Genomic DNA, 24808 nt, shown 5'->3' on the forward strand with positions numbered 1-24808 from the left:
TTTATATTAGTGATTTTAATTGCTGCACTGAATCACATCTCGGACACTCACAGCATTAAAGCTCTGTACTTGCCATCTTTGGCGCTCAGTTAGAATCCGAATTGAGGCAAAAATATTTCGGAAGAGATCACATGTAGTCGAGGTATCGACGAATGCACCTTTCCTGAGAACAATTTTATCGGTATAGTGTGCAAAAAAAGCGATCACAAGAAACCAGAGGATAAAGAACAAAGGAAAGGAAGGAAAGAAACATACACCAGCAGAATATTCATCATCATCTTCATCTGCAACTGCTAAATTCTGCCTGGGAATCAGACAAAGTCTGCATGGGAAGTGATTTTTCTTGTGTTGATTCCCCAAAATATAGTTCAACATAAGTAATATCAGGTAAATCATACATTCAAGAAAATTCCTTTTCACATAAAACATCGATCATTCTCGCGGTTGATATTTTCCGGAATGCCGTAATGGCAGGAGAGAAAAATCTCACCGGTCGTCATCGAGACGCTTACAATATGTACACTTAAAAGTCAGTCAAACATTTGAAATTGCAAGAGAGATATAATTGAAGTTTGGCCTTGCTTTGTGTGTGACAAATATTTGCACTTGTGTGATGAATAAATTGCCTGACTGGCGCCTAAAAACGCTACTGGGGTTCATCATTGAGAGCCACCTCTCAAAGCTTGCCCGGAGATCATATTAAATAGTCATATATACTATATGTGCATGCACTTCTTCTGGTGGGTACGTTATATTGGGAATTATATTGAAACAGAGAAAACCGCCATTGAGTGAGACAAGAAGATATTCAGTGAAGGAATCTCGTTCCGGGTGATTAATGTACACATAAATATTACTATGCGAGCGCGAAATACACGAAGAGACGGCGCGACCAACACAGGAATGTGATTATTATTATTAACTCTCATATGAGCGCTAAATATCCCAACATATTTGATTAGATTAAATATTTAGTCACATTTCATATTTCAATATAGGAGAGATAGTGACACTCACCGAATACTGAGCTCTCAGCCACTATTTAGCGGTCACACGAGAGATTTTTTTCCTCAATTTCGTCTCACCCGCTGGGAGCTTTTGCCCCCGCCTCTATATGAGCTTGTGAGGACCAAAAGCTGCCGCTGGTGTGCCATTTCCTCGCCCAATGATGATCAATGTCTGGCGAGGAGATAAAGAACATTATAATTACTCGCCTTTATCGTGTCGATTCATCTGCTAAGACAACACAATAGACAGGAAAAACCCCCATAAATGGCCAAAGTGCTCAATAGACATTCACAGTGACCTCATAGAGAGTTGGAGAAGATGAATGAGAGCCTGGACAAATTAGCCATATTTTGATTAGAGGCACCCCGAGTGATATACGACACTATGCAGGTATTAATTAATTCATACGTATGGATTTCACTCTTACTCTGGATATTATTTATTTTATTCGCATTTTCTAATGAAGACTTCTGCCTTTTTGTACTGCACCATTAAATCACCTCCCTGATGCTACGGTGTTGAGCGCTTCGCCAACTTTTATCCATGTCGCCACGGATGCCATGGGAGAGAGAAATCCATTGGAGTATGCACAATTTTTTGCACGATCCGCGACAGGTGGGAAAAAGGAGAAAAATGATGCTGCGCGAAATATATTACCCATTTTCGATGTTTGAATAATGGGACGGACGGACAAATTATGATGAGGATCAATTTACAGCACACTCAAATGAGTCTCCACCTCGATCAAATTAATATTTACACACCAGAAGTAACTGGGTGGAAGATCTATGGAGATCACATGGAGATCGTAAAGATACAACAACCCATTAAGCTATGTACAAAAAAAAGACTACATATCACACATGCTGAGGGGAAAAAAGACATTCATTGACCATCAATTAATGTGTATGTTGGTAATCTGTATCGCCAAACAGATCGCCCAAGTCATAATAATAAATTCAAATCATATGGAAATATATTCAGGTCCACTTTATTTATAGTGTCTACCACAGCTTCTCTTTTCTTTTCAATATCAAACTCTCTGACATTTATATTGAACAATTATGCGTTTTGCGATAACACGGGCCGCAGAGCGACACGACTGTGGGTGGAATTCATTCACAAAACCCATCAACGCGATACTCAGATGATCGACAGTCAGTGACCGTTTATTGGCGCGCCGCTCTCGCAAATGTGAAGCAGAAATAAATGGCAATAAATCTCAAATATGAAGTGAGAATTTGAAAGTGAAGATTCCACATCAATTTATCACATGGAGATCTTTGCAGCCGCACTCGATCGCGAAAAATCAATTTTCATTCCATCAGACCATCGTAACAATTCTTCTCCACTGCTAAATTCTCTATTTCGCAATACCATAACCAATCACCGTTACTGAGTTATTTGATACATTTTAATCCTCCCATCACTTAATATTTTCTTCAATTTGTCCATTTTTTCCTCTCTCTCTCTCTCTCGCTCGCTTCACAGTGAAATGAGATCACTCTGCAAAAGTATCTTCCGCTGGTACATTTTTCACAAATACTCTTTCCCCCTTTCCATCGATCTCATTCATATTCATACTTCTCCGTGAGAATGCTCCAAACAAAGAGGTTATGGAAAAAATTACTCTGCATACATCATGTATGGAAATATAGAAAAAGTAATCAATTGGACACTCAACCGACGATCAATTGCGCTGCCCAAAAAGTGAAAGAGCTTCTCTGTCTTTGCAAAAATCCGATATATTGATTTGCGCACGCACAATCATCAATGGCGGTTCAACTGCGCGGATCAATATTGTAGGATTTGATGGAAGGTAAACATCAACACAATCTGACACACCACAGGAACAATCACTTTGATAGTAGATACACTCTGGTAGAGATATGATTTCACAGAGATTATGTGATGATGATCATGCGTTGGAGAAATTTGCCAAGTCACTTTTCTGGCCATTTCTCTAATATTTCAATCATGTAGTTGGACAGGGTGTAAAATAAGGTCTCGCATAGCTTATGGTTGGGAGATTTACTCAAAGAATTTTTATATGAGCTTGAAAAGTGAGATATAAGCTAGGAAATTGCATTGGTGATATTCTTATTATAAACTAATAATACATGCCATTTAATGAAATTATTGCAAAATCTCAACGTGTTCAGGATAGAAATGAAATTCTACTGCTTACAATTACTATGGCATTCCCAATCCAACCATCGTGGGAGGAGTGAAGCCAAAAGCTGCTAATATTGTTGTAAAGATCACAAGTGATAGCAGAAGAGATGCAAAAGCGCGCGCGGAACTGATTGTCATGTTATGTTTGATGACTGCGCACATCAATGCAGAGAATATTTCGTCGATATAATGTGTGATTGACATGGAAAACGTGACATGGAGGGATTTTTCCCATTCAGTGATTGTAAAAGTTTGATGATCGTGTACTTCCATCGAGCACTTGCATAATTTCTTCCAGCATTGTCTTAGCGCGGACCTCACAAATTTGGCCACGGTCAGAAAAAAAGCATCAATGGGATGTGTTGTCTTTTCTCACAAGGAGAGGAAATTTCCCCCCAAAAAGGTTGCGTCGAAAGTGATCGCGCGGCGCGACAGAAAGTGAGTCAAATTGTAAACACAAAGCATGGCGAGTCATTTAGCATAAATGAGCACAACGACGAAAACATGAAAAGTGGAGTCTTCGCGCTTTAATCATCGTCATGTGTCCAGAGACTCTCTGATAAATGATATTTCATGGTCATAAAATTGCCAAACACTTTTATCAATTGAGCGAATGATCGCATAAGAACGTTAAAGGTGCTCACAAATTAGTGTTCCATCCTCCTTTCTCATCCTTTCCCTTATTTAGTGGCATATTGTGACACATACACACCCTCAGAAACGTGTTTTCGGCAGACTTTTTCCCCTTAAGAATTGAGGAAGAACCTTAATGCCTTTTTTCTTTGCAGTGTTTCACGTCACAATGATATATTCAGCGACAAATTCTGCAATGCGGCATCGAGGAGGTAATTGTGCTTCTTGGGCGTCTGACACGGACATTATGTGCCTCTGTGGGTGATCAAGAGTGATACTGTGAGAAAAAAGGATCTGCACAATATACTCGCACAATTGTGACAATGACTAATTTAAATCGAATACGTGTGGTGGTACTGGGCAGCTCCAAAACAGGGAAGACAGGTAAGTTTTTTTCACCCTCCGTTGCATGATCACTTGAGTTACAAACTTCCTCCTTGGCACTGACACACAGTGGCCAAGTGGCATTTTCACATAGCTCTACAATAAAGAAGAAAAAGCAGAGTGGGGAGAAGCACTGAAAATTTTTAGGTGAAAAGAAAAATGATGTCACCCAGTGAAATTTGCCAGGCAATAAAATTCGCAAATAAAACTATTGGTTAAATGAGCCTTTTTCACAAGCGCTCCATTAATTCATACACGAAAATCGTTTTATTTTAATTTTAATCGCCTTAAATCTTGTAATTGTATACAAATCATCTAATCAGGCAAGCTTCTCGCTGATCTACATTATAATTTGATTAAGTAGAGAATGTTGTGTGCAGATATTTACAAACACCGCGCGATTTCGTAATATGCTTATTTGCACAAAAGTCACCCGTGATCTTCTTATGTAATTTCACCTATAGTGGCATGAAAGATGGTTTCTATTATTCTCGACATCATTCCAGCTGACATTAATTGCTGAACATTAAATTATGAGCTCGATAATCACTGACTGGAAGGTGTTGGATGGAAAAATAACATAATAAAAGTCATGTGCGCGATCGGACAGGAAAAAACTATACACAAATTGATTGATATGTTACCAGTCTTTTAGTGACATAAACAATTTGCACGCTGATCATTTTTGTTACAAATGATCCTCGCTTCGAGATCGCATGGGACGATCTCTAATGTGTTAAAGAGGTGAAGAGCAAATCGCATGATAAACAACGGTTGATATGACAAAAATAATATATCGCTGATGATTGTGATAAAAACATGTATTAATTTTGACAAGACATGAGCGGAAAAACAGCAAAGCGTCTGGTCCAAAAGTAGTTCAATAGTAGGAAGTTTGGAAAAAGAAATACCGAATGGAATGTGCTGTGAGATCGATTTTTGCATTTCTACTCGTTTTTATTTTCATCATCATTTCAACTTTTTTTCTCCGCACCTCCGTGAACCTATAAGCGGTCATTTTTTATGACATTTTTTCACCTTTCGCGCAAATACAGTGTGCACCAGAGAGAGAGAGAGAGAGAGAGAGAAAGAAAAATCATATAAATCAACTTTGTGGGAATGTATAGAAGGTGAATAATTGACACCCCCTCTGCCCCCGCCTGTGATTATCCAACGCGAAGTGTGTAAATTCCTCTGACAGAAAAAATATGTCTTTCGCGAATTTTTGCCCAAAACTACCGGATAAAAAATCATCCACATCACACTAATATATTCTGCAAGCTGGGAGAAAATGGAAAAAAGTGAGTCAAAAACACTCTCACGAGCTTACAATCTTGTGTCCTAAGACTGTTCTCTTCTCATCCGTGTGCAAAGAAAGCCATGTGAGAGACTTTCGAAACGCACTTCGTGAATAATTGATAACATTAGAGACGACGAGAGGCGATTTTATAGATTGGGCAATGCCTAGATATAACACGGCGTGCATAAACATCTCTCCCTAATGCCTCACCGTCGCATCTCCACCCCGCTCTCTTTGCTTTTCAATCATACAGGCCGCGTGTATGTACAGTATTATGTCAAATTAACTAAGTGTATAGCAATTCATCTGCCTGTTCGCTTAATGCACGCGAAAACATCTCTCCCAACCTTCTAATGTACCTTTTGAGCAAGGTGGAAAATGCTACACCGACACATGGTCGTGTTGCAAGAGTCAATCGACCAAAAAGGATTTCTGCCTCTTCACGCACTTCCAATCACTGGCAAATCCACTTCACTCAACTGGAAGACGTTGCCCACTGAGCAACACTGCGCAATTTACGATTTTGCACCTTTACTCAAATGGACATTCTTCACCCATATCTTCGGCCGAGCATCGCACATGCAAATCTAATGCGACTCATTTGCCCAGGAAAAAAGAGGAACACTTTTATGACAGCTAGTCGCACGACTCCTTACCGGACCCTTACGGTTATTGGAGTCTCTCGTCAATATATTACAGACTCGGCCCTCTCTCGCCCCCTTGATGATGTGATGATGCAAATATGCCAACACATACTGCACTGATCGCTTGCACAGCGACGTAGTTAGCTGGGAACTGATTTGGAATGTCTTTGGGAATAGCACAATCCCAAGTTGTCCTCGACTGACCACACTGCCCAGATCAATATGCAAAGTTGTTCTCTGTCACGTTCTAGCCAGAATGGAAAGAGAAATGTGATGACTGTGCCACTGCGTGCGGAAGAGTGTCCGTCTGCGCGGAGGGAGAGAAAAAGAGATTGAAGAGAGGCATTCCTCAAATGAGAAAACGATCAGGGAGGATCACGTAAGAGGCTGGGAGATGATCGCATAGTGAATTCCTGTCTCGTGTTTTTCACTCGCGGTTCTTCGTTTTTTGTCCAAAGTCGGTTATCTGTCGACATCATCAATTTGGTGCATCATTCTCTTGTTAACATGCATCTTCTCTATGTGCATAAAGTGAGAAATGAATAATTATAGCCTCGATTATACCATGTGATAACGGATCATGTCAATATACAAGTTAATTTCTTATCCATTCTCCCCAGCACATATAGTCACTTTGCGCCACTCTTGTTATATTTGAATCGATACATAAGGCACCACACACGCCTCTTGTGCGCAGAATGCATCGCGTGGATCGCGAGTCGAGAGGCATTTAGCATCTCGTCGATATCATTGTGCCGTTTGTTGTGTACAAATGACAAAAATCTATTGCAATTGTGCCTCAATTTGAAGGAAGCTTAATTATAATTTATGATGCTTTTCACCTGACCGCAGAGCAGGTCAACTCTTTGAGCTGGCGGAGACGAAGGTCAGACGGAGCAGAACATGACGCGCGATTCATTAGCCACACCTTCAATTTTTCCCTCGAACGCGCTCATCTATGCACGCGATTGATGAATTTTCCATTGGCAAAGACTCGAGTCGCAGTGCTGCAGTCTTATTGAGCATCGCGCTTCTTCCTGCCATCGGCCACGTGACAAATTTCTCAGTCAATTCCCTCTCAATATGTACCAGCCACAGAGTGGCAAGAAATGACAGAATCGCGTGAATGCCGCATGTGAATTACAGACAGTACGTGCTGAAATAAAGTTATGCAATTTAATATCACCAGCTCGCTGGTGGCTGGAAGAAATTCCAGGGGAGTTGGTCAGAAGATAACACAGTAACTAGATCAAGGACAAGGCACTTAACTGTCTCACCATCTCGCCATCTCGGGCTCGGTGATTGATTTTCACATGACGATATACATGTATAATGAGGATTATAAATACATTCCAGACGCATACTGTCTAGGGTTTTTCATTTTAACTCAATTCCTGCCATGTCAGCGTTCTAGTGGATTCTCCATCTACATATAATTCTCGAATTAGTCAACATTTTGCTCTCTTCGCGGCTATAGCATGAGTTCCACGCCTCGCACAAACTGTGTGATCATGATAAAAATTGATGAACGCGAGTGTTGGCTGCATATTTATCACATATCTTTTTCACGTCGCTTTTTTCGCCACTCGCCATCGAGGAACTCCACCACGAGATGCCATGCCACGGTATTATAAGGTAAAAGGTTCATGAGATAGTCAGAGAAAATGAAACCAGTTGGATGATCTTAGCCAAGAGATCAACAATCTCGCAATGAAATTGAGAAGTTCAACTTTATTGACTTATGAATGAATTTTTATTGGATTATAATTTAATTATTTGACATTAAATAAAAAGGCATTTTCTCTGTCTCTCCACCCAGTGCACAGTGAGCAGTGCAAAAAGCCACGAGAGAGAGATGTATAAAGATTGTGTAGGAAAAAATAAAACTCCACTCGCAAGTGACAAACTTTCGCGTTAATCTCACTTTTAATATTAAATCCCATCCATTTGGAGAAAGAGACCAACGTGTGTGGAGGAAAGGAAAAACAGTGAGACACACCATAGCATTATACACATATCCAACATTATGATAAATTGGAGTAAAAATCATAAAAATTCCCTCAGTTTAATGACTCTCGCATGCGGGGTTCGCTTTCAATTCTCAAATGCACATTGGAAAATACTGTCTGGGGCATGTGGAGAGATATGGAGAGGTACAAATGAGATGGGAAAATCTGACCCTGAACCCATCATCATCTTCATCGTAAAACATGAGGTGGTCAGAGATAATCCATCTCCACTCGTCAACGCACGAAAATAAAAGGCACTTGTGTGATGTTGTTTCGATGCATCTGACCTGAATTGCAATCCTGATAATCTTTCACTCTCCCTTGACCATCTCAGCCGAAAAAATGCCGGCGATGAGAGATCTCCTCTATGCAGAGCACAGAAATTCAACTGAGAGCTCTGAAAATTGCAGCAAATAATCGAATGACCCCGTCGTAACCCATAATTTAGTCCCATTTCCCCGACGCTGCGGCCACCACTGAGTGAATATGGTGAAAAATGAGACTCCAATGGCTAAATGTACGCACAGAGTTTTGTAGGATTGTTGCAAGTTGCGAAAAGAAGCGAAAAGGCAAAAGGAGAATGATACAGTCAATTTGCAATTGACTAAACCACATTCATCAGCATCACTGTAAATCTCCCTCATGCCAATTCCTTCTCTCGCTCTCTCTCTCTCTCTCTCTCTGTCTCCTCTCTGGATCTCGCCAGACACAGAAAACGTACCCAATTGATCATTTACCTACTTCCTGAGCACCGTCAATTTTAGTTGGCTCTTTAGAGAGCTCCTAACGCCAAACAATAATAAACTTTTCAATAGGACTGTGTTACAGCACAATTCTCAAAACTCCCCATACCGCCACCTTTCTCTCTCTCACACTCATCCATCTCCAGCAGCAGCCCCTTGTTTAAGTTCAAAATTGCACCGCCGCCAAAGACAAGCCTAGTTACGGACGCGATTTGTGACTATTTTGCGTGGCATTTCGCTTTTATACCGCTCTTTATTTATTGCATTTGCTATCCTCGCTGTTTCTCTTACTGTCCATTTCGACTGTGATTCTTACACAGTTTGTCTCATTGTACACGCAAATTAGCAGGAGGAGGATAATGAAGTTTTAAAGATTCCACATCAAGGAGAAAGGTAAAACATGGCCAAAATATTAAATCATCAGTAAAAGAAATCCAATGAATCAGAGGAATGAAAAATAATCGATCTTACAGATGTGATTTCTTAAACTTCATGTCCCATTCGTTCTGGCGTTGGCTGATGTCAGCCAAATTTCGCGATTACCCTCTTATCTGGTGAGAAAATTGCCACGCACATTCATCATTGACTACACTGAGGTAATTAATTTGTATCTCCACTGCACTTTTCCACCATTAAACGCAGGTGTCTCTCTGGAGGAAAAATTTATTACACCGCCCACCTATCACATGCTTCGCGCTGATATGCGCTTTTGAGGCTTTTGACCATGTGCGCCCGTCTTCGGCGATGGTGAAGACCAGCGAAGGCAGAAAAAAAACTGTCCATGGACGAAATTCCCCACGCTTTTTCCTGCGCGCGCGCGTCATATTTCCACGGGGCGCGCGCTTTTTGCGGACGTTTCTTGTCATCGACATCATTCACGATGAAAATATGCCGTAAATTCACATTCCATCAGTGCAGCATTCGCTCACCTCAAATATATGTTCATATATATTGTTTATCTTCATCTCAGCCAAGAACTTGCACTTCATTCACAGCATTCCAACTCAATTTCAATACACTGCAATTTCCGACACTTTTCGTTATAATACAATTCCTAATTAAATATTTCCCTAATCGTCACATCATAGAAAACAACATGCAAGCATAGCATAATGTCGCGATGGGTGTTAAATAAGAGGATAACTGTTCATTCCCCGTGGACAATCTTCACTGGCGACAGTGCGTGCGGGTTTGGCAAGTAGCTTAGAAAGCTCTCATCAGCCAACCTGCTGCAGAGGAAAAGAGAGATTTCTCGAACAGAGATTCTCATTGCCACTTTGTCAACAGTTAATTTGATGTACCACCATGTCACATTTTCGTCTTTAGGCATATCCTCCATTCGCTGCCGCGCGCAGATAAAAGTGCCAAGAATCCACCAATAAATGTGCGCTGCGCATGCATTTTCCTGCAACACCTCACGTGTGAAAATGTCATCTAGAAACTGACCAGCGCACTGTTCATCTCCTCATCGACATGTTCTTTCGCGCCTCTCAACAATACACCTTTTTTGCTACATCCGATGAGGATGATTAAATTTTAATTTTATTATGTTACACTTTCACATGATGAATTTCCCCGCGGAGGAAAAAAGTCGACAAAATACTTAAGATTATCAAGTGTCCCATCATCATTAATTTTTATCTGACTCTTGCTTTTTTCACTCATTAAACACACACTGTGTGCATGGTGAGAAGTGGCAGAATTGGTAGCCAAAGTGTATTTTGAAGCGTAAATATCGTGAGAAATGATAGATTCATAATGTTGCTCGTGTGCTTGAAAAATGCAATAATAAATAATGTTTGCTTCCAGGAAGGGATCTTGATTTTCTTTCAATTCCTCCTCAAGAGTCAATAAATCCCCATTTAGAAAGTTCTCAGATTGCGGCCCCCTTCACATTGGGTGCATCTCGCATTCAATAAATAACAACATTGTACAACTTGCACATATTTCCATCAATTGTAACAATTAATTTGTATTAAATATTTGTGATAGAAAATTTTGTTGCTATAATGATGTAAATCATGCTCTCTTGGTCGATTTCTTCTCACGCCATCTCACTCACTCCCACTGTCGGTCTGGTGTTGTGTTTTGACTGAGAAAATCATCTCTTCACTGTACATCTCTCAGGACACACCATCGGATGGTTGTTATAACATCCACGAGAACATGATGATTTTGTTTCTCTTTGGAGGCCAAAAATCACCATGTGATTATCTTGTGTGTGAGCGACGGAGAAAAAGCAACATATTCACGATTTCCATGTTAAATACTCTCAAACTCATAAATATTGCAATTTACTTGCCTCTTTTTTTCCACTTATTTACTCCTGCAGAGCCTCTCAGTGCACCGATGGACGTTTGTCTATTAGCCAAAGCTGTGCCGGGTTGCAACATGAATGGGGCAAACTGTAATTTTTCAAAAATACATAAAAACGGTCTAAACCGCTCGAACCTCCTTTTTGAACTTGTAGGTCGAGTTAATTAATTAGAAAATGTGCCATTCATCTTAGGGGAAAGCTGGGTTACTTAGAGCTGAGATATTCAGTGAAGTGTATTATATTTGCAGAAATTCACTTGTTGATTTTGTTGCGCTTTTTTTCGGATAAGGGAGCCTTTTGAGTTTGTACTTAAATTTTAATAGAGTTTAGGAATTATAGACGCATTATCTTGCTGAAAAAAAAACTTTGAGTTATGCCAACTTCCCCATATTTTTATTTTTTCTAGTACAAAGTGATAAAATTTGCTGAATTGTTTACGGAACATTCTACTCATCATCATCAAATCGCAACTATAAATTGACTCTTATGGCAAAGTGCTCATAAATCACACAATAAGAAAGAAAGCAGCAACAGCTTTTATTTGCATGAAATATTCACAACCTAATGTTCATGGCATGTGATGGGATTTTGCAACATTTTATTGGACCTCAGGAAAAAAAAGCGCAGCTTCATTTCACTAACAACTTAGGAGATCCCCTAATTTATACGATCAAAAGTAAATAGAGGCGAAATTTGCACTGTAAATCAGCATTGTGCAATAAAATAGCCATTGCCTGATTGACAAGTTTGAATGCAAATTAATTAATATAATGTCTCAGTGGATCCGATGATGATCTTGCACATTTAATTATGTACACTTTTACGCAAATTCTCTCTCTGTCTGTGTCTCAAATGGATCGCGCATGGAGATTTTCCACTTTACATTCTTTATGTGTGAAAATAAATTTAATGCTTGACATTATTGAGTATCTCTCTCTAACTCATTTCAATTGACAAATAATTAATCAATGAGACGATAAAGACTTTAATTTATTACAAAGTGTGTTTCTGGCGCTTTTCACATCATTTCAAGTTTATGAACATTGAGCTTAGCACACATGTGTGTATATTTTTCAGCTTAAGTACGCACACAGTGTCCAAAGACAATTTACAATGATAAACATTGCATAATACTCTGAGGCACAATTGCACGCAGAGAGATTATGACAGAATCAACAAGAGATTTTGTATCGCTTTTGGAAAAATCTTATAGTCTCTGGGGAGGAGTAGAAATAATTAATCAAATTGAGCTTCCGGTTTGGGGAATTTCCTCCACTTCTTTCAGCATTTCAGCCCGTGGCAACGTGGGCGATCCGATCATTAGCAATACTGCTGAATGGTCGGATTATTTGTTGTTTCACTATATGATATAGACTTTCACAGATAACACTAAGGAGATTTCGCGCTGCGTTCTTTGTCCTGCGAGTGTGATTGAAATTTTGCGAATGGAGAAAGAAAAATCCGATGTTTATCGATGAAAATTGAGTATCTTTCCACGTGCTTTGGACACTTTTACAGTCATGCATAACACACATGACTTATGAGACTGCTGACCATTACAGATAATATGCTATATATTTGCCATGTGAGCCTCAAATAGGATTTCACTATTATTTATTCTTATTCACCCAATGGGAGATTTTATTTCTATTTCACATTAAAAACATATTTCGAAGAAAACCATAAAGATAAGAATTTCAACTTTCTTTGCAATCGCCACCAATGCCGACAAGAGTGCAAAATATTGCCACTTTTTTCCAACAACACCAGATCGCTACACTAAAAAGCATAATAAATTGTAAGTTGGGCGATGAAGTGGTTGGAGGGACACAAAAAGCTGTCTCAAATTGTAGGAGGAAATTTTACACTTTTAATTTCACTTTCAACCGCTGAGAAAACAGACCATTTGTGAGTCAACTCAACACTCTTCACTTTCCACGAGACATTTGATCATATTTGAAGGTGAAAATAGTATTTTGTTCGTCTTTGCGCTTCGACAAACAAAAAAGGCACTTGACGAGGAAATTGATGCTAAAAAGGGCCTTTATTCATCATGCGAGAAATTTTACACTTCTGATTTTTTTCTGCCTACTTGTAATTTAATTAATTCTTTTCTTTCTCTGCAGCTGTGACAGTTCGTTACCTGACAAAACGTTACATCGGTGAATACAGCTCTACAAGTGGTGAGTCTTCCTATTTTCTTTGCCAACACTTTTCTTTCTCTCACAACTCTTTTGTCTGTGCATTTGATATTGAACCTATTGTGCCGCGTGGAGAAGGAAAATCAAAGCATTTCACTCATGTTTTGATCGGCGGAGAGGAGTTGCCCATTGATGTGGTGTCTTCAGTTAATTGAAGACTATTGGAGTTTGAAATACAGACAGTGAGATCATTTCTTCACCGCGTGTGCAGCTCGAAAACAAATACCTGTCTCTAAGATTGTGCACGAAGAACATCTGTAGAGAGGTTGAGCGCGGAAATCAGCTCACAGACACAATTTATTTATTTAAGAACTTGCTCGAGAAATCCTCTTTCAGCACATGCAAACGCGAGCTAACCGAAAAAAGTAAACTACAAATGACAGCGGGAAAAACTTATAGGAATATTGCATGAATCTTATCACAATACTATAATCGACACAACATTGAATCCAACTCCGTGTGGTGCTCCGAAGAAGAGTTAAAACTTTCATTTTTTTCCCAAGCCATTGTGTGGAAGTCTCTATAAACACACAAGGACTGTCTTTGAACTCTTTGATCTCTATTGAAGATTGCTGCTTTTCCATCCACGACAGAGAGCGAAATATTCACGGAATGTTCCATATTTTCAATTTTCAAATTGCACATGGCAAATTGAAAGCGAAAAACCAGAGCGCCACAGGAGAAGAGTGTTCTCAAGCAAAAGGGCAAATTATTACTTGACAAAGTACAAATTAGTGAAAGATGTTTGGGGGAGATTAAGAGAAGATTAGAGGCGAGCAATTGATAAATAAATACACTGTATTGAATTTTTGACCTTTTTTCTTCCAATATCCAGGAATATTCATATGGAAATTCGTGACTTTGAGCCTCGCGGATTTCACTCTCGATCTCAAATCTCCCTTTCTTTCTCTCTTCACAATAAATATGAAATTGTCTCCGTAATATTTTTTGACAATTTTGCCCTTCACATAGATGAAATTGATGCACTCAAGTAAAGCATCTTAGAGAGACCCTCAACTGGCAAAGAGAGTAAAAAGAATTCTATAACGTGCATTCATGCATCTCACAAAATCTATAAATAACACCGAAAACAATACAATCACTATGGATTTCCACTGGCAATACTGTTAATTTTATTTGCGAATAAATCTTGCACTGATCCCAAGCCAGTCGCCGTAGCCTTTCTACTAAATTCCCCCTTATCGCGCATCTTAGATGAGTAAATCGTGCTAAAAATATTTTTTGTCTGTCCCTGGCTTTTTCACGGATGCTCTCAAGAAAAACTTCTTCCTCGCGAGAGGTCGAGAGATGGAGGCCTAAAAGAAATCCCAACTCCATGGAGATCGCGCGAGCCCCTTTCTGCTTATTATATATTTTCCATCCTCGACAAGCTATTATATTGAAAATTGCACACGAGCAACTATTGAGATGAAATACTGAGGGAGATGCAGCGGAAAAAAGCCCATCTCTGAGTACAGTGAACACACAACTTCTTATTCTCATTAAATGTTGGTATTAGCAATGGAAAAATAAATAATGAGACAGTGAATAGGGCAAAGAAGTAAATGGCGAGGGATGCCAGCTCTCCACAGCGATGCCCAATAAATTTCATCGTCGTGATTGGCGGGGCAAAGCGGAAAAACCTCTGCTCAGCCTTCAAGTTGCCTCTTCCGTGGATAAATAATTTTTTGGGATAATTAAATATCTCCTGATAGATTATTATGTCACTGGTTCTGTTCTGGGCGAAAGGTAAACAAAAACAAGAACAACAGAGAGAGAGACATATCATAATTTCACAGCCAAAGTACCGACAAGAGGAAAGACAAAAATCATGGATGCAGAAGAGAAACAATAATAATAGCCAGTCAGAAGAGAGATGACGAAAAAAGTATGACTCTGAATATCGCCTAAAGTAACGAGGCGAGTTTGTGCAGTGTGCAAAGCAGCCAAGGAGAAAAGAGAAGAGAAATGGCTATTTGATATGATGTGAGCATAACTATTTTACCGGATATTTATTTGCATTGATCTATCGAACTTTAATGATCGTTTGTTATATGATTATGATGGGCAATAAAATAATTTAATAGAATCCACTATTGTGAGGGAGTGAGGAAGAGAGCACAAATTTCATGTTTGCAGGGCATCAATTTTCATATCGGCGACTATTCATTATTTACCTCTATTTGCACAGACTCGGCGATTTTTCTATTTCAATGCCTTTTCATGCTTTTATTTTGCATTACACTTAATAAATTACTCTTAGTGTTTTAAAGCAAAAATTTACATCCAATTATTCTGAGATATTGACGACTTCAGCGGCAATTGTTTTTATAGATTTTGTCACATTCAATGTTCCTCCATTTATTTTTGGGTCAGTCTTTAACAAGCCAACAAACTTTGGTGTACAGAGTTTATTAGGCGAACGAAGTTCAGATACGATATAGTTGCTGATCTAGTCGAGGATATGGAGCGAAAGGAGAGTAAAGTAAAGCGAAACTGTCTCATACTGTCTCTTTCTCTTTCTTAAATCTGCACCACCATCAAATCAGGCAATAAATTAAATTACCACGTACTTTAAATGCAATATTGTGTGCAACTTTTTCGCGCAAAAGGTGTGCTCGCGCGCGCTCAACGCCACTTTTATCTTTATTGTACTAACCTCACATTTCTCCGTGTAAGTCTCTTTTATGAGCAACGAAAGGAGAGAAAAAAAATCCTCCTCATTCCTTATACAATTTTTATATACACAATATTATCACGCGCTGCTTGTGCACCTTCTGGGATTGAAACTATATATTCGCCGCACCACAGCGAAATAATGTTTCTTATCCGAAATGGTGCAGATGATAGAGAAGGAGAGAAACACTCTATTAACGCGCCCGATCCATCGGTATATTTTATATGAAGTTTTAGCCACGATTCCCTGTAACAACCTTTTCCAAATGTATAACAGAGATCTATGCTAATGATTCAATAATTTGAATATCGGGAAATTTTGCTCCACTGGTTGCGCGCTGGTTGGACTTAATCAAGCTCAAAACTTCTCTCTTATGTCTAACCTTTTTTGTCAGTTCTCTCTCTGCCTCTCGCGTATCACACTTTATAAATCCGCAGCACCGTTTAGCATATTTAATCATTTTTGCACGTTCCAATCTCATTCTAGTTAGTATACACTGTGGTTTTTTTTTCACCACCCAGATCTCCATCCATAATCTCGGGCAAATATAAAGCTCGTAAATGAAATTTGTGCTATTGATCGCGCGAGAATAGTGGCAAATATCACATGACTGATGAAAACACAAAATAGGAATTAAATTGGATTAGAAAATGAGGACAGAAGGTGTGAAAGGTAGATTCTTTTTTCTGTCATTCATAGGCGTCATCAGCATGTATTTTGGCAACAAGTGCGACACAAGACTCGAGGAAGGCACAAATTAAAGCCGCCGGGAAAAAGGAATTACAGAGTGTAAATTCACGTTTTTTCTCGGAAATAGAGAAGCACTCGCGAGTTGAAATAAGAGAGCAATGAAGGAGGGAAAAATCTCGGTAAGATATGGTCTTACCACGAGCTAAAATTATTCCACTGTTCACACATTCACTTACAAGACGAATCAAAGCTTCCAGCAAAGGTTGAAATGAATTCACTGGAGGATCGAGTGCGATGGGTTGATTATGAGTTTATATACAGCCTTTACATTTTCATTCTGGACAATTGGCGTTTGGACGAAGAGAGCGAGATTGAAAGTTTTAATGCTACACCAAGGGCTTCCCATATTTTTGATATGACGTGCGGGGTGTTCATTATGTTGTGAGCACTTGGGTTTCGTTCAAAATCCTGGCAAGATTACAGAGAAAGATCATAAAGTCCTCAAAGAAACTCGCACACATCAACTTGTGCCAAAGAGTGAAATAATTACACAACAAAATCATTGCAAATGTAAGAAAATCGCAAAATTGTCATATTCTAAGGATTGGAAAAAAGTTGAAATAACAGAAGCTGACAATTGTTCAAACACATTTTTGCAGTGAAATTCGCAGATGATTAGAAAACACTTTCATTAATTTTAGCTGATAATTCGATACTCAAGCATGCATATAAGGTGCGATCTCATTCTCATCTCTGCTACAATACGAAATAACATAAATGCCGAATGAGAGAGAATTGCAGCGAGGTAGAAATTGCAACAAGTACAAGAAATGCAAGTGAGAGACAGTATAGTTAATAATAAAAGGAAATATAGTGTGAGGAACATTGAAATTGAGACCCAATTTTCCACTTTCAGTTCCTCACTATGTTACACTAATTTGAACTCACCCAGAAGATCACCGTGCCAATAATTTCAATGTACACCGAACATATACCAATATTTCTTCTAAATGCAATTGCATTAAGAGGAGGTGTGAAAAAACGATAACTAAACATTGCGAACAAATTACTTGAATTTTCTCTTTCTCGTATCAATGCTTTTATATGCTGGCATCACATTGTATAAATTTTATTCTAAAATCACACACATTGGCTGGGCAAAAATAATTCTTTGTGGGGATTTCTCTCCTCCATTGCGCATATCATTTGGATGTGTTGTGTGGAATTAAATTGGCAAAAGAGGAGAGAAACCTTGACAAAATCACAAAATCTTTGTACAAAATAAGAATGGTTGGAGTAGGATAAAAAGAGGCATAAATAAAGTGGAAAATAGGAGGAACTGTGGATGGTGGCAAAGTGAAACTCGAGAGGGATACACACATGAACTTGAAGATAATTCTCATAGTTAAATTGTATAAGAAGCCCTGAGAGGTGCCAACAGACAGACACCTGAGATGCAATCGTGGAAAACAGAGTGTTACCAAACACGCACGCTACCGTTAATGTTAATTGCAATTTATCAAAATATTTGCAAATACACTCTTCGCACCGGTCAAATGAATATTCAATTGCAATTCCAAACGTCCTGTTAAATCTCATTCAACATGCTCTTCATGTGTTAATTAAATTTTCATCAGCACACTGTGATGAAGGCAATTTGACAATGAATTTCTCTCCAAGGTGGCGAAAAATGAGATCAAGCAGGACACGGCGGCTACCTCATGATCCACATACAACACAATGCTGGGGAATTTATATTTATTTATATTTATCATCAGCACAATTAATTCATCTGTCACGATAAGTGAAATTTTCAACAAATTCAATGTCAAAGTCACACCAAAAATATGATTGGCGAAGATGATCGTGAAATTTCACGGTTGCACGGATGAGAATCTTTTCATTGCGCTGTTATTGCCCTTCCATGTCCAATTGTGCTCTGCGCGTAAGTTGAGAAAGAAAACTTTCTAAATGATCTTCACCATTTAAATGTACAATTTTTTCCATCGTCCACGGGGAAATAAATCAAAGAAACACTTCCAAAGCAATTACAACACTCATTTCAACTGTATTCAGCGGCATTACTCCCCTGGTGTAAGTCCAAAATATCATCTGCATGTCTTCACCATCTTCACTCAAACTTGCCGCAAGTCACATGCGTGAACGAATTATTGCAAAAATTATCTCCTTGCGGAAAGATCTGTGTCAAAAAGTGAAACAATTGCACGCATTTATTGAAAAGGAACTTTCATGACGATTCAATTTACGAGATCAACACTTTTAAAGGCCAGAAAGATGATCTGTCTGGCTTTCTTAAGGCACCCAAATGAACCAATGGGAATTTTCATTGGCCAATGAGACTTTATTTCCACGCCATAAAGATATAAAAGCAAAAATGCACGAAATATGTTAAGTAAATAAATGAAAATAGTTATTTCACTGCCAAGCTCTTGTGATAAGTGTAAAATATCTATATATTCAATCATGTACAATTCTTCTCTTGCAGATTTCCTCTATAGACACACGGTTACATTTGACAATGTTACGACAGAGGTCGAAATAATGGACACGTCGAAATGTGCAGTAAGTACCAATAAAATATTACGAGATTTTTATGTTCTTAATCTCAACAACAGGGCGGCATAAACGCATTGCATAAAATAAAGAAGCTTTCGCAATTTGCTCTCTCTGCATCCGAAAGGAATATCTCATGCACACAATATGAAATATGGGGGATAATGAGTAAAATTGTATTGAATTATTGTGACTTTTGGTGGCCTTTTTCACCATTGATTATTTCACCAATAAATAAATTGCCCCGATGCGGTGTGCTCCTTCTGCCGAACCGTGGAAAGGTACAAATTGAAAGATAATCTCACGTGTATAGGACGTGCGAAGCGAGATGATTATTTCCCTGTCACTGCCTCGGCAAACATATTGATTGTGGTGCATTTAGTTGGGTGAGTCGATGCAGTTGCGGGCATTTCTAATTGATTCTCAGAAAATCCCACTAAACTACATCTAATTTGTAACGAATGTCAACTTCATTAGTGTCGTTTTTTTCGCAAATGGACCACCTCATCAGCGGAAGAGAATGATCGGCAATGGAGGAAGAAAACAACGTGCACAAGAGATAAAGTCTAACAATATGTCGATTGGAAGAAAGTTGCGTGTGTCGCCTGTGGTGATGCTCATAAATTAATTAATACAAATGATCGTAGCTACATAAATTTAGCGAGAATGCGTGACTCCCTCTCTTTCTCACTTCCCCATCATCCGTGAATTTTGTCGTGCATTTGATATGCAACATTCCTCCACCTGGGACAGTATTATATTGATTATATTTGAGCCGAAGCGAGAGAGAGAGAGAAGGAGAGAAGTTCAAATGAAAGTAAAAATATTACCTTGATTTTAGTGTATTACTCTGACTTGCTTCTTTTTTAATTGATTCATCTGTACATGTTGTATATATTAACATGTCGTATCTACACTTTTTATCGTTACTTAAGGGCGTATTATTTCTTCCTCCATCACCAAAATATAAGCAAAAGGATTAATGAAAGAAAGTACTTTTATAGTGTTGATCAATACGCAGACAATCGTGGGTCTCTCTCACTCTCGCTCCTGCAGATTCGGAGAATTGCAGATCAAAGTTGCATCATAATTTACAAATTGAAATAATTGCGGATACACACCCATGCGAAAAGGAACGACATAAAGGAAAGTGAGGAGAAGAATTTGGCGATTGCAAGAAGAGGCGGATAGAGATGTCGATAAGACGGACTGATTGCTTGCGAAACAAGAACAACAGAAATTTATCCATGAAATCGAAAATTCATTCAATTTACACTCTTTCATATCTCACATGCGTCCTAATTTTCACCTTCATTTTGATTTCATTTCTCGTCTGTGCCTCTTGAACTACTGATCTTTGACCCAAAAACCAACTCAGGCAGATGAAAACCATCATATCCGATGGCAACTCCTCGAGAATCTGCAACAGCGAGAGTGAAAGACAGAGATATTTTTTGTTTTCAAACAAATAAACATCCATACAATCCGCACTATGCATTTCGACTCGCATATACTGGGTGAAGAAGAGGAAATTAGCCATGATCATTGAGACATGCGTCTCTCTTTCACTCTAACAAGGTGAAAAATTATGAAGCAATTGACTTCTTATAATGTAAAATAGTTAAACTAACCATCATTCATTCAATTCACCCATTTGCCACCATCAAATTGAGCATTTTGTATGTGCACACACGCACGCTGCACAGTGTCGGTTTTGATGCTGCAAAATTGAAAAGTGAGAGAGAAATATGTCAGCATATTTCTAATAGGTGCACACAAATCAATTGCAATAAATAAAGTCATAATGTGAAAGTCAATATTAAAATATAATATACAATTTTCCTATGTACACTCAAAATACGCTGAATAATTACGAAACGTCTTTGATACTCTCACGCTTTTTGTTATGCTATAATGTCTTCTTTTGTAAACTACTTAAGAGCTGATCATTCTGACTTGGTGGGTTAATGGGGCCAATGCGCATATCTGACTCTAGATCTTCCCTCATTCGCGAACTTGTCTCGCCTGAGTAGATTTGTAAGAATAAATATGAAACATCTTATCAACCGTGCTCTATGATGCCTAACACTCAGTGTTTTTCAGCTGTGTGCGCCAGAAAGAATCCAGGAAGAAGATGTCAGTGACATTTTCCTCGAGGAAATGCACAATTCACCGTGCAGACATTTTTTTTGTGTCAGTGCATTTACACGGTAGCCCATTGCTCCAATATCCATATTAAGAGCACTCTGAGTTGAAATGCATCGCCCAGACACTCTACAGCAGTCAGCAATGCATGTCGCTAAAATAAATATATGTACATAAGTGCATCTGGCAAAAATATTCGCTCTCGTTTTAGACTTCCTATCTCTTAATCTCCTTGATTAAATCTAATATAATGTTTTGTCTCACAACGGAAAATTTAATACACACCGCGCGCGCGCGCGATTGCAATGATTTAAAGTGCATAAAATCAACTTTTCATGTTAAATTACACACAATTACGGGAGAAAGGAAGTTTGTCGGGAGGATTTTTTACACCTCAACAAATATATACAATTCTCCACTGGTTAGTCTCAAAGCTGCGCGACAATGTGGCGAATTCTGTGGCCAATCAACCCAAAGGAAACGGCAGAGAAACGGCAAATTCACTTTTTCCGTCCATCTCTCGAGAATAATTTATTAATCCTTCAATTTTGAATAATTGACTGACACAGAACATGCAATTGAAACGTGTCGTTGTGCATTTTTAGGTGCATTTTCAGCAGGCACAAGAAAAAAAAAAACAATCTCGTGAAACGAGCCCCTGAATATGTACAAACATACAATATAATCAACGGGAATTTCTTGCTTCCTGAATACAAAAATTTGTGATGGTGCGTTAAAATGTCTCAAATAAATTTTAAAATAATATAATCAGGGAAGTACCATCAATTCCCACTAATTCTCCGGCAGTCTGCGTGCCAGAGGTGTGGAGAATGTTTAAAGTTGGAGCCATGTAAGAGGCGAAAAAAGGAACCATGAAAAGTGACGGAGAAAATTTATCGTTGACAATGTTACAACAAAAGACGATACAGTGGGCAAATTTTACATTTTTCGCCTTCATTTCCCTTTGAGATCATGCTCACATGCAAATGATTGGGAGAAATGGCCAGAAAAGAAGGCGCGCACACGTGAAGAAATTTTTAGGGAAGAGGAGAAAAAGAAATACCTCGCTTAACGCCATCGATAATCGTTTCACGCAATTGCGACTGAGGGGCAAATGAACAGTCGAAAAGAATGCTGAGCATTGTTTTATCGTCAAAAGAGATATTTTGTGAATGCAATTATTTGCATCACAATGTAATTTTGCGCATTGATTTCAATTTTCAGTTGCCTCGCGGGCCACAAAGGATCACCCAAAGGGTCCACCGCGCGTCCCTCTGGAGGTTCGCACTTTCTCATCCGGGTGTGAGAGGCTTGACACGCGCAAAAGAGTGGAAATAAATCATTAGGGGCGGTTTAAAGTGAAAATATAGTGACATTGAAATCAATAAGCAAATGGGCGGGAAGGGCTTGATTTCAGCTATGGCTTAAAAATTGAATGGATCACACAGCAATGCAAATTCCTTTCTCAATTGTCTCACTTATCTCCTTTTCGCTTATCTCCGCAGAAAGCCGGCTGTCTGTACGAGCATCTGAGATGGGGAGACGCCTTTGTTGTTGTGTACTCAATTTGTGATAAATCAAGCTTCCTGGAAGCCGAGGAGTATCTGTCGCAACTGGCTAAGCTCAAGATGCCCTCCTACTACTACACCACTCTCCTGCTCGGCAATAAACGTGATCTAGATCACACGAGGTAAGTCAAGAGAGTTGCGTTTCGCCTCACCGCCAAAGACGACGAGTAGATAATCATTTGTAGATTGATTAGAAGAGTAATAGAAGGCTAAGAGCGCATAGAGATGGCAGAAAATGCGAAAAATCACTTTCAATAACTGCAGAAATCACACCAAAAATTCCCAGCTGGAGAAACAAGCATCACATCGGAAAGCGTCTAATTTTGATGATTTCCTAATCCGGCGATCATGATCATGTCTGAGCATTTGAGACCGTCAAATGAAAGTGAATGAGAAATTGGAGTGAGTGGCCGGGCGGAAAAAAGTCGTGATCTCTTAAGCTTTATGCATTTTTCGGTCAGAAATCATGCTGTAGTTGTCGTTTTTTCGTCTGTCTCGCGACTCAAGATTAGCTACTGTTGATGATCATTTCTCATTACCGCTTGATTGTTGGGTACAAAATCCTCCCTGTCAGGATTAGAGCATCCAATAAATATTTCATCTCTCCTGTGGCGAACCTGTCCTCTTGTTCTCCCCTTTGTGCATTGCATAAAAGCACGAGAGCATCATATAGTGTAGAGATTCCAGCGCTCTGCAGCTGGTGATTTCTTCAGCTTTGCCACAGCCTTCCTCTCAACCCGCGCCACCCCGCAAGAGTGCTCCACAAAAAGCACGGAGCAAATAATTCAAAAAGTGACTTTATAATCTAATACACAGCATCATCTGTGAGGGACCGGAGAGAATGTTTACAATGGGACTCTTCGTGGCGCCTATAAAAAAGCCTTGAGGTGATATTGCGGTGCATATTAAGAGTAAAATATCTCTCAATGGGGCGAGATAGTTCTCGAGAGCAGAAGAGGAGCTCCTCTATGGCCACTTGCTGGCTATCTTGATAAACCGCCTCTATTGTTGAGGAGATGAAACAAGATATTCTTCGTGTGCTTTTGAGAATCGCGGCCAGAAATGCGTCCGGGGCATTCTTCGCCATACGTAAATTCTAGTGCAAAATCCCAAAGAGACATAGAGAACGAGGAAATGCACATAAATCAGAGCCAGGTGAACTCCACGAGACTATACAGAAGGCGACTCTCCTGCTCTCCTGCCCATTTTTCCCCCAACTATTCATCCCCAATAATTATAAATCAGCGGATTGCTTCTTCTGACCCCCGGAGCTATTCGAGTGTGCCCTTCTTCTTATCCGATGAAGGATTCCTCCGAGACTTTCACTACAGCGAGACTCTGTTTGATTGTACTCACCAGGAAAGTCTCTGTGGACGATGGACACGAGCTGTCGCTGCAGTACTCCTGCTTGTTCTACGAAGTCTCCGCCGCTGAGAGCTCAGCAGGAGTCTCATTAGCCTTCCAGTCGGTTCTCCGGGAAGCGCGCTCGGTTCAGCTGCTGAAGACGTTGCCAATCAGGCGGAAGCTCGGTGTCAACAGCGTCTCGAAGGTAAGATATTGCACCTATAGACAAAGTGAAGAAGATCATCATTTCTGCACTATTTCACAGGTTCTGGGAAACATCTTCGGCAAGAACAGCAGCAAAGACAGAAAAAAGAGGCCTTCGCTGAGCATTTAGAAACTCAGCGGGAAAGTAAGGAAAATGCCTAATGACATCTTAATGTGTGATAAAGAAAATAC

At 39.3% G+C, this 24808-nt stretch overlaps 1 protein-coding gene across 1 annotated transcript; it reads left to right on the forward strand.

Moving 5' to 3' along the window:
- The first annotated feature begins 280 nt into the window (after positions 1-280).
- LOC132258837 (ras-related and estrogen-regulated growth inhibitor-like protein) lies at positions 281-24780 on the forward strand. The gene is made up of 7 exons (XM_059756338.1): positions 281-387; positions 3972-4200; positions 13340-13396; positions 19288-19364; positions 23006-23190; positions 24428-24617; positions 24678-24780. Exons 2-7 carry the CDS (start codon positions 4140-4142, stop codon positions 24744-24746), a joined length of 639 nt encoding a protein of 212 aa, XP_059612321.1. The 5' UTR covers positions 281-387; positions 3972-4139; the 3' UTR covers positions 24747-24780.
- The last annotated feature ends 28 nt before the right edge of the window (positions 24781-24808 follow it).

Source organism: Phlebotomus argentipes, unplaced genomic scaffold, assembly GCF_947086385.1.
Source record: "Phlebotomus argentipes unplaced genomic scaffold, Phlebotomus argentipes genome assembly scaffold_4, whole genome shotgun sequence".
In the NCBI taxonomy this organism is placed as follows: Eukaryota; Metazoa; Arthropoda; class Insecta; order Diptera; family Psychodidae; genus Phlebotomus; species Phlebotomus argentipes.